Raw genomic sequence first — 10,944 nt, 5'->3', positions numbered from 1 at the left:
CTGTATGTTGTTGAGCAGGTTGATGGCTCCGTCAGGACCCTGCAGCAGAGGCATGCCCAGAGCAGAGGCTTGAACTGGGGGCAGGAGCAGAGCCCCGTGCCCCAGACCCACCATGTTGTGAAAGCCAGCGAGGCCCGAAAGATCACCTACAAAACATTCACAAAATTAGTCGATATGATAAAAACGTTGATTAGTTAAATGAATGTAAATAAACTAGTTTATTATACATTTTCTATTCCTCTCTTTTCAATTTGGATCAGAGTTTCTTCTTATTTAAATGTCAGCAATTCAGTTGTGCAAACAAACAAAATAACCCCCAAAACCAAATGAACTTAACATAAAGGGCATCAGCCCAAATGTCCCTGAACCCCGTTACTGCAGCCTGCTGGCAGACACCCACCGAGCACGGCCGGGTTGAGCAGCGAGGGCAGCAGCTGCTGCAGGAGGTGGTTGTCCTTGCCCTGAAGAGGCAGCGGGATCAGGGTGTCGCCGGCAGGGTCAGAGGTCACCTGGGGAGATGAAGAGTGGGGAGAGGGGAGGATGACGAGGAGGAAGAGGGCTTAGACAACGAGGAACATACGCACTCGGTCAGGGAGGGACAGCCTTAAACGCGGCCGAAGCCTGCTGACGCAATAAGTACCCGCCGATGTTTCGCCGCATGGGACGTTGACAAATACCTCTCTAAATCGATGAAGATGTATTTTCGCATGCAACAGTGTTTCAGACAACAAATCCATCGGCGTAAAAGAAAACAGGCCTCGGTTAAAAATACATTGAAGGGGGGGGGGGGGTGTTAGGAAAGGGTTTAAGCGTTCTTTTTAACAGGAAAGCTCCGTGACTAAAGGGGAAGAGAACAACAATGGAAGCAGCCCCGGGAACGAGCAGAGCTGTTGTTCTAAGGGGATGGCTGCGGGAGCACACGAGAGAAGACACTACGGCGGAGATAGGCGGCCTCCTACCTGAGGTGGGGTGTGTTGGGTTTGCTGTGCAGTGGGGGCTAGCTGGGTGAGGGGAGGCGGGTGGAGCTCGGCGGAGCCGGCCAGCGCGGCGGCCAGCAGGGCGGGGCTGAGGGAGAGGAAGGCCCCGGGGTTGGGCGAGAGAGGGGAGGGGAGGAGGAGCGCCTGCAGCGCCTGCAGGGAGCCCTCGGCGGAGTTGGGAGGAGGAGTAGGGTGGTGGTGATGGTGGTGGTGGTGGTGGTGGTGGGGGGGGGGGGGGCGGGTGTGGAGGGGGAGGGAGGAGGCCCTGCAGGATCTCTAGGAGGCTGGGCCCCTGGAGGCCCGAGGGGTCCAGGAGGCCGGTGCTCTTGTCCAACGGCGGGAGGCCGTCGAGGGAGGCCGGGAGCTGCTGCGACTGGTGGAGGGGGAGCTCCAGGCCCAGCTGGCCCAGTCCCGATAGTCCAGAGAGAGGTAACATGGGGCCGTGCTGTTGGCCCAGCAGCAGGGAGGCCATGAGCAGAGCCTGGAGGCTGGGTTTCTCCGCCAGCCCCAGGTCGGCCTCCTGCCCCGGGTTGGAGGCGGGGCCGTTCGGGGGCGGGAGCGGGTTCAGCAGGCCCAGCGGCAGGTCCCCGTGGGCGCCGAACAACAGGGGCAACAGGGGGAACAGCGGGTTGCTGTTCATGTGCTGCTGCTGCTTGTGTTGGTGATCCTGGGCGTGCTGCGCCGTGTCTTGCTGCTGCTGCTGCATCATCATCTCTGGGGACTGTGGGTCGGCCGGGAGATGATCCGACAGGTTCTGCTGGGAGGCCGGACCCTGCCCCTGCTGCCCGCACATCCACATCCCCCCGAGGGGCAGGGAGGCCAGGACGGCGGGGTCCAGGAGAGAGGGCAGCCCCCCGGTGGTGGACAGCAGCTGAAGCAGCTGCTCCTGGTTCATGAAGGGGAAGGCCTCGGCCAGAGAGAGGGTGGTGTTGTCCGCCAGGGCGGAGGGGGTGCTGGGGCCGGAGCTGTCCCCGGGGGGCTGGGGATGAGGTGGAGGAGGGCTGCTGTGGTGGTGGTGGTGGTGGTGGTGGTGGTGGCCCGGTGTAGGGCCTCTGCTAGTGTCTGGAGAGGGTTTAGCCCCCGTGGAGGTGGTGTCAGCGTCAACACCGACACCCTCTCCTGGTTCTGGGGAAGCACAATGTGGTATGTATGAGAAACAACCCGACACATATTCCGTGCATTGGTTAACTTTCCCAATCAGTTGAAGTAGCGGCGTGTGACAACCAGACAAAGAAGAGAACAAAATACATTATCCGAGTAAAACTGTGTTTTGTGTCTCCCTCAAAACCCTTTTGCCTCCACATTTCACACAAAATCCCATTCAACCTTCTCGTCAGTAAACACAGTCTTGCCTGGCCCTCCATCAAACAACAAGCGAGTCTCCAGGGTAATAAACCAAACAACATGGCTAACCTGCGCTGTGGTTTCCCATCTGGGTCCGGTCCGAGGAGCTCTGCTCCACCTGGGGCGAGGTGGACGAAGAGGCCAGCAGGTTCAGGACGTGGTTGCTGAGATCCAGAGGCTTGGGGGAGGTGGCCGTGGCCGCGGCGCCCTGAGAATAGCTCAGCTCCCCGGGCGTCGGCGCGTCTGTGGCCTGCGCTGCCATGGAGACCAGCAGCCCCAGGGACTCCCGCGAGGGCGCTCTGGAGAGCGACCCCGCCGCACGGTGGTACCCGGGGGCGGGGCGCCTCTGCTGCTGCGGTTGTTGTTGTTGTTGTTGTTGTTCCGAGGCGGAGGGTGAGGGCGTGGTGCGGGAGCGGGGCGAGTGGGGGTTGGAGGGGGAGCAGAGTCTCTGCACGGGGCTGGACCTGCTCGAGTGCGTCTGGGACGGAGAGGAGGAGGAGGGCGGAGGAGGCGTCGCGGTGGGGAGAGGGGTGGTGCTACCGGGCCGGCTGGGGGACTGAGTCTTTAGGGAGCGGCCGTGGGACGAGGGCTTGGAGGCGCACAGCGGCGGCCTGGGGCTCTGCCGCTTGCCGCCCTTCCCGCCGCTGCCCCCGCCCCCGGCTAAAGACCCCAGTTGGGCGGAGGCTGAGATGGTGGCCGCGGCCGAGGCCTGAGCGTTCTGGACGCTCAGCAGGTGCAACAGGGCGGAGAGGGGCTGCGTCGGGGGATCCAGCCCCGGCGGAGGCCCCGTGTTGGCCGTCAGGCCTGTAGTGAAGTCCAGGGCCTCCATTTGTCTGGAAGGCCCTGCGTTGGGTGCTACTTGATGGGCGGCGGCGGGTAGCCGGGGGGGGATCTGTCCGGGGGGGAGATGGTAGTGGTTCTCTAGGGCGATGGCGTGGTTGTGTGCGGCTGAGGTAGAGGAAGGGTGCGAGGAGGGGGGAAAGGACGAGGAGGTGGACAGGTTGATGATGGCGGTGGAGAGGAGGTCTCCCGGCGGCGTCTTCCAGGGCCCGTTGGCGAGCTGCTGGGTCTCTCTGAGCATGCTCAGAACCGTGGGCGACTGCCGGTGGCGCTTCCGGTGTGAGGCGTTGCGCTCCACCGCGGGGGGTAAGTGATGAGCGGACGCCACCAGGGACTGGGCCAGAGGGTGTGATGGAGGGAAGAGGAAGGAGGGGTGCGGGGAGGGGTGCCTACTTGCAGAGATGGAGGAAGGAGGGGGGTTGTGGTGTAAAGTGCTGTTTTTTACCTTCGTCGACTGCTGCTGCTTCTGTAGTTGTTGTTGCTGCTGCTGCTGCTGCTGCTGCTGGGTCTCTTTCAGGAGCTCCAGAGGACAGGCCGAGCTCGCCGGGTTGCTGCCCGTGTGCGAGCTCTGGCCCTGGGTGGTCTGGTTAGCGAGCTGGGCCTTAGCGGCCGCGGAGAGCAAGCTGCTAGCGGGGAAGGAAGTCGGGTGCGGCGGCTGGCTCTGATGGTGGTTCAGGAACACCCCCAAAGGCAGACCAGAGGACCCGAAACCCAGCGGTCCCAAGTTCCCCGCGGAGCCCACAATGCCCATCGCACTCCCCACTTTATCCAGGGTGAGGGATAGGTTGTGGGGGAGGCTGCTGCTGCTTTGGTTGGCCAGTAGGGCGGCGTTGGGGGGGAGGGGGAGGTGGTTGTGGTTATTAGTGCTGCTGTTGCCTGAGTTCTTAAACTGCTCCAGAATGTCCTCCAGCTTGTACTTGGAGAAGTGCAGGTTGGGATTGGGGGAGCCACCGGGGAGTGGCGAGTGCGGGGAGGAAGAGGAGGAGCTCCTCCTCGGGGGGAAAGCGCTCCCCATAAGCCCCCCTCCCCCCTCGCCTCCCCCCTGCTCCGACAGCAGGGAGGAGGCGGAGGGGTGGCGGGAGCGCTGGCGCGGCGAGACGCAGCTCATGCTGTGGATGGAGGGGGAGGGGGCCGGCGAGAGGGAGAGGGGAGACCCCGCCGCCACGGAGCCGTGGGGGTGACGGGGGCCCGGGGCCAGCGGGGAGGAGGGCGGCGGGGAGAGGGGCCCCAGGCGAGGCGAGCCGGGCGTCTCGGGGGTCTTGGGGGTGGACCTCTGGCTTTGACTGAGATTCTGCGGCGTCGCGGTGGGGCGGGGCGACCTCTGCGTGCCGCCGTACGGGAAGGGGGAGCCGGTGGAGGCGTTGGAGGAAGAGGAGGACGACGAGGAGGAGGACGGGAGGGGAGGGAGGTGAGGATGCTGTAGTCTCCTCAAAGCGTCCAGGGCGTGGTGGGAGTTTGTGCTTGTGTGCCGGAGCGGGGAGGAGCCGTTGTAGGGGTACAGGGGCCCCGGGGAGGTCCGGGGGCTGGTGCAGCCCGACGGCGGCTGGAGGTTGCCGTGGGCGCGGGCGGGGTGGGGGTGGGGTTTGGGGGGGTAGGCACAGCGCTCCTCTTCCTCCCGGTCGGCGCGCCCGCCCAGCGCCATCCTCTTTGGCTCGCGGTGGTCCGACAGGCCGCTGTGGCGCTCTGCAGGCGGAGAGGTCCGCAGGGAGGCGAAGCAACGAAAACAATCAGTTTTGTGGCGGACGGTGTAAAACAGAAACAGATGCCTGGTGGAGGGCGTACGATTGGTACACTTCAAATTCTACTTCAAGTTAGGTTTTGCAAAACAGATCGAATGGAAAAGTAGTAAAAGTACACCAAGCCATCTTGATAGCATGAGACAGACCGAAAAATCTATTACAGGTGTATTAATGCAGTGTATTTTGAGCTCATTTATACGTTTACTGTAGGAACCAAACACAAAGAAAATAGCATCCATAGCCATATCAAGACTGTACAGTAATAATCTATCATAGTTAGCTTAGCCAGCTAGCCTAGCAACAACAGTATATGGCTATCACTCTACCTGGAGGATGGAGGGTGGCAAAGGGCAGCTGTGACGCCTGCATGCTGCGGCACAGCGTGGCCATGGCAACCACTTTCCTGCGATGGTTGCAGAGTTTGGTCATATCCTGCTCCGCCTTGCCCAGTGGTTGGCTGTGCTGCTCCACCTTAACAGCCGTGCCGAAGTTGAACACCTGCACCCAAGGGATTGATAGATGGCTTTTAACGACTAGCATTAGTGAAGAGGACAAAGGGCATACATAGGCTTCCGTTTAAGATATCCGGGTTCGGCATGTACACAGCTACATGAATGCAAATAAATTACATTTATTTGTATTAATAATACAAAGAATGTCAGATTGGATTATAATCACAGATGAATACTTGCAATTTTTCCCAAACTGTATTGGAATTTAATAAAATCAGCATTAATAACTACAAAGGTGAACATCTGCTGTCAACATCTGTTGTCAGTACAGGCTGCTGCAGTGTGGACTGCAGCATGGGTTTTGTTGGCAGAACAGCAAAGAGATTTAAAACATAGAGCGGAAAAAGTGAGAATGACATGCCGAAAGTACGAACACAGTGCAGAAGGAGAATGTCATGCCAAAAGGACGAACACACAGCAGAAAGAGAGAGAATGAAATGCATAAAGTAGGAAACAACGCGGTCAGAGAATGACATGCAGAAGGAACAAAACACAGCAGAAGGAGAGAGGACACGTAGAAGGTACAAAACAACACATAAAGAATGAGATGCAGAAGGAACGAAACAACAGACACAGAGAGAATGACAGTCTGCAGGCATAATAAATCAATGCAGAAAGAAAATGACAGGCCTGAGGTACGAAACAACAGAAACAGAGAATGACATGCCAAAAGGTACAGAACACAGCAGATAGAGATGGCATGCCGAAGGTACGAAACACAGAGCAGAGAGAAAGAATGTCATGTGAGGGAGATATGAAACAGCATATAGAGAGAGCGAGAAGAACATTCAGAAGATAAGTAACAGAGCAGAATGACATGCAGAAGATATAAACCAGCGGATAGAGAGAGTGAGAATAACATGCAGAAGATACGCAGCAGAGCAGAAAGAGAGACAATGTCATGCAGAAGATAGAAAACGGCAGACACAGAGAGAATGACACATGAAATGACTGCACGCCGAATTTCGCACCCAAGCATCTGTTTGTTTTTTGCTGACTCACTGATCTGGCTCCTGTGTTTGAGACAGCAGCTTACCATGTGCCTAGTTGTGTGAAGTTTTTTTTTTTATTTGACTATGATGATATTACCTTTTGGATGACAAGTGGACACTCTAGGCCACATTTGCAGGTGCCATCGGTCAACAAGTAGGCCTTGACCTCCTCCAGAGAAGACAGGCAAGTGCCACTGGGACTACAAACCAGAGGAGAAATCCCAGTATTAAGCACAACCCAACTCAATGCAATAGTCACAATGGGTCTCCTCACAAAATCAAATGACTACCTTTATCCTAAACTGCAAGATGACACAATGTTTGAATTACAAGATATGCCAAAAACATCTTCCAACACCTAGACAAAGTAACATATTTCGACAACCAAATTCCTACTTTCCTCTCACGCAGCGCCTTCCACACAATTTGATTTCCAAGAACCCCAGTTCAGGTCTGATGGCAATTTTTTTGCGGTCATGTAGTTAATAGAGGATAGTTATTCAAGCAAGACAGCATTCAACAACTTGAGTCCTCTATATATCCCTGTCCATGCAAGAAACCTTTCAGGAATTGAGAAAAGTAACTAAAATATCTATTAAATCTGGACAACAACGCCTTATACAGTTTTTTTTACAAAAGAGAATACAAGATTTTTATGTTGCCATTATTTAGTCTGAGGGGTGACAGATTGGTCATGGAGTCTTAAAGTGACGCAAGAAATAGAAAATAATCAATTTTAGTTTCACAAACCTATCAAATGATTATGTTCCCTTTGTGGGCCCACAGAAAGCTCTGGCACTGCAGATTCTTGGTTCGAGTCATATTTTCCCATGTCGTTCCGGAAGACGGTGAAACCATATCCTCGCTAGCATAATTTTTAATAAAGTTCTAGTATAAATAAGGGGGAGTGCTCAAGATTGGGACTCAAGTGTGACACAAGAATAGCTGGTGGAGACACTGTTCTTTTTGTCAATGAAAACAAGAGAATCTACTTCCATTGGACATCATTCAATTAGTGTCAAAACTCAATTCATTCCACTAGAATCATGTGATTACGTGGGCTTATGCCCGTGGTGTTCTTTGTAGCTCAAACCATTCACAAACACCTCCGCAAAGGATCCACAAACAGAACCTAAGGCAGGATACTCTCTATGAAAAAAAAATTGAAAATTCCCCCAACTCCAAACCCTCCACTCCCAAGAATACCGCACATTCGAAAAGCAAAGTTTTGTTTTGGAAAGCTTGGGGCCAGATGTCCCAAATTCCCAATAATGGTTTCAGGCCCAACACGATGAATGTTTTCACATATCCACGTTTGAATCCAGCATGCTGTATCCATAAAACCTGACATGCATGTCGCTACAGTATGATTGGTGGATCAAATTGAAGGCAGCGCTTGGGAGCCCCGTGCCAGAGAAACCACTTAACCAAAGTGTTGAAAAGACAAGCAACCAACCGACTGGGGTATCTTGAGGCTGTTGCTGTCACTAGGCGGAAAATCAGCCAGTAATTTGTACCAGTGAAACGTACGACACTGAACCATAGCTAAAAAGTTGCCCAGCCATGCCTTATTTCTCCGGCACAGTGCATAAAAACAATGCCATTTTTGGGGGAAGTACAGGCAATTTTTGGAAAACCTAAATAAGCCATATTATTCCTAAAATTAACCCCAATGTACATCAGCAACAATAGCAGATTTGAGTGTCTATTTACTGTGGTTGTTAATCTGTACACACAAGAAACACACATGCATACACGCCACATAGACACCCACACATTGAACTCTTAAAAAACATTCACCAATACACTTCTTTAGCCTTGAACAAAACATTGACAAATACATGCAGCAGAGTCCTAACATATTGTAGTCTACCTTGCAGTGTTACTTAACACCAACAATATTGAAGCGCTGCATTCCCACACTAACTCCATGTATAACCAATAGTACCATTAATCCCTGTATACATGAACTTAAACACCTTTCAGAAAAAATCCACCCTACCTGACATAGAGCACCTGTCCGCTCTCTAGCCGGCGCTGCCAGCCAATGGGGACGTGTATTGCTATGGCCTGGACCCCATCCTTGTCCCCACTGACAGTCTCGCTGCCTCCCATCATTTTGTGACGTCTGTCTTCCAGAACCTGGGAAGAGCACAGAAAAATAAATAAGCACCAATCTATTGATTAACTCACATCTGAATTGTTGTTAGGTAGTACATCATAGCTGCAACTAATGTGACAATTATTTGATAACAAATATATATTAAATATTGTTTATTTATTTATATGATGTACAGCTCCATTTATTTCAGATTGAGATCGATGATGATCTTGACAATACCCATATAAAAATAATCTGTTAATATCTTATCTATAATCGATATATGCATGTGAGACGAGAGGTTAAAAATAGATTTGTGCTTGGAAATTATAGCCACACAGATTACTTGCATTCGTCTCACAGTATAACAGACTGCATACCTTGTCATCTTTGGAAAGCCAGGATCTGTTTAGGCTAGGATATCCGCGGTCCGCTGTGCATGCTGGTTGTTTGGAAGGACAGACTCTGAGAAACACCGATTTGATGTTCCGTAAAGACTGTGCTTCCTGCGAATCCGCTATTCGGAAAATAACTCCTTGAGAAAGTCCTCAGTTCATGTCCATGTGAAGGGCTGTCGAGAGAGCATAAAAATGATTTATATAACAGTACACCATCTACATATTTTATGTCCTTATCGTTTAATTAAACCACTGACCTACACATGCAATAACAAGCGTTTTAAGAAGCGACGACCACCTTGAAGTGGGAGGGTGTGTTACGCCAGGCCTGTGTACTTTGATTAGGCGATGTTACGTTACGAAGCTACGTTACGAAGCTAATCTGCAGCTGTGGTTATAAATAAGTTGAAATCCAACACGCTGACAGCTTCAAAAAGAAACACCAATTTGCTCAAATTGACATTCAGTATTTCGCGATGAACCTCAACTGCCCAAACATGGCAAACCAGAATGCAAAAATGTTTTTTTAGTAAATATGGACGTGGATACCAATGCTAATAACCAAGCTAATGGCTAAGCTACTTTGCTACTCTACTTTGTGCAATGTTGTCGTGACAGCTGTCAGGCGCACTAACCCTTAATAGCAAAAGTCTTGTGAGGCACAATTTAAAAACGAACGAACGCACAACAAGAGACATATAGTCCCCGTCTGTAGTGGGGACATCGGTGGCTTCTACCGGGACTAGTATCAGCTGAACGGGTCGGGTTTTCTCTGCGTTCAGCCCGATGTTTTCCAAGTTTTGGACTCTCCGTTTTCTCTAGCTCGCGGGAGAATCAGGAGTTAGCCGCATGCTAGCCAACTAGCTGAAGATTGTTTTGGATACAGTTGCTCTGCTTCTTGGAAAGCATCAAATTAACAACGCAAACTACTTAGATCCGATACGTGTGGGTTCAATTGCGTGACGCTCGCAACGTCTCCTAGTCCGGTTTAAAAAACAAAGGGCGACAACGGTTCATTTTACTGCGCCTCGGCTCCCAGGCTAATATTAGCCAAATAGCTGGGGTGAAGAGCTAGCATGGGTTGAAATTTACTTGATTCTTCACTGTCCCAAGAAGAAGGATGTCCCGCTCCGGCTGCACAATCACCCGACCCTTACTCCCGTCACTCTTTCATGAAATAACCGTGCAATCCGATATGTATATCCAACATCTGAATCGATCCATTAATCCTTAATTCATAGTTAGCCCACTGTTATTTTTTTCTTGCAGATTCCGTGCAAAAAAAATAATGGAGTTTTCTATCGCGCCTGCGCAATGGTTTGGGAGAGTGTATTGTACCCGACATGCAACGGGACCTTTGTGGTGTGTTCCAGACATGTCTCGAGCTCCTTGATAAAGGATACGATAAGAAGCAATTGCATAATAATAGGCCTACGACAGATGTCTTTCTATAAAAGAGCACAATAGATCCGGGTGTATCCCATATTTCTCTCTTCAGTCCAGTTTATTATGCCATACTGTAGCACCCACAATTTAAACATATCTCTAAGATACCAATACATTGCATTTGACAAATTGGGTTTAATCCCATTCTCTAAAAGGAAATCCATTCATATTATGCATATCATATATTATGTGTAAAAAATAAAAAAGAAAAGAATAATAATAATAATCAAGATGGAAACATTAGTATTTTATTAATTTGAAATATTATCCTGCTGCTGAAGTGGGAATTGTACCATATGTCAGAAGATAAAATAAAAATATGTTAAATGAAACCAGCCATTTGTTATTTTTTATCCTACTAATTAGCACTAATTTGTATAGAACAACAAATTTATGCATGTCCAGGTTCTGCTCCAAAAGTATCCTTGACCCCATAATGGATACAATTTAATAACATAAAGCACAATATGGCAGAACTTTGGGCACGCCTATGATACAAAGCACTGAGAGTTCACATTCAAGGGCACACAGTGGAAAACACACCAAGGACAGACACCTATAGACACATACACAGTACAGACATCCCAGTATAAAG

The 10,944-nt window shown here is 51.2% G+C and overlaps 1 protein-coding gene across 2 annotated transcripts; it reads right to left on the bottom strand.

Annotated features, from left to right (window-relative positions):
• On the bottom strand, window positions 1-10,243 carry mbd6 (methyl-CpG binding domain protein 6). 2 transcript variants are annotated; one of them, XM_030353611.1, is made up of 9 exons: window positions 9,996-10,243; window positions 8,886-9,076; window positions 8,407-8,546; window positions 6,502-6,604; window positions 5,227-5,398; window positions 2,391-4,844; window positions 960-2,102; window positions 401-509; window positions 1-146 (listed from the first exon to the last, which is right to left on the bottom strand). In XM_030353611.1, the coding sequence occupies exons 3-8, from the start codon at window positions 8,520-8,522 to the stop codon at window positions 499-501; spliced, it is 3,999 nt and encodes a 1,332-aa protein (XP_030209471.1). In that variant the 5' UTR covers window positions 8,523-8,546; window positions 8,886-9,076; window positions 9,996-10,243; the 3' UTR covers window positions 1-146; window positions 401-498. The 2 variants fall into 2 exon arrangements, with proteins under 2 accessions (XP_030209471.1, XP_030209479.1); XM_030353619.1 differs by lacking the exon at window positions 9,996-10,243 and adding an exon at window positions 9,539-9,981.
• Window positions 10,244-10,944: the final 701 nt, after the last annotated feature.

Source organism: Gadus morhua, chromosome 1 (genome assembly GCF_902167405.1).
Source record: "Gadus morhua chromosome 1, gadMor3.0, whole genome shotgun sequence".
Lineage (NCBI taxonomy): Eukaryota > Metazoa > Chordata > Actinopteri > Gadiformes > Gadidae > Gadus > Gadus morhua.
Note: the sequence above shows the minus strand (reverse complement) of the source record. Positions and strands in the feature narration are given on the sequence as shown.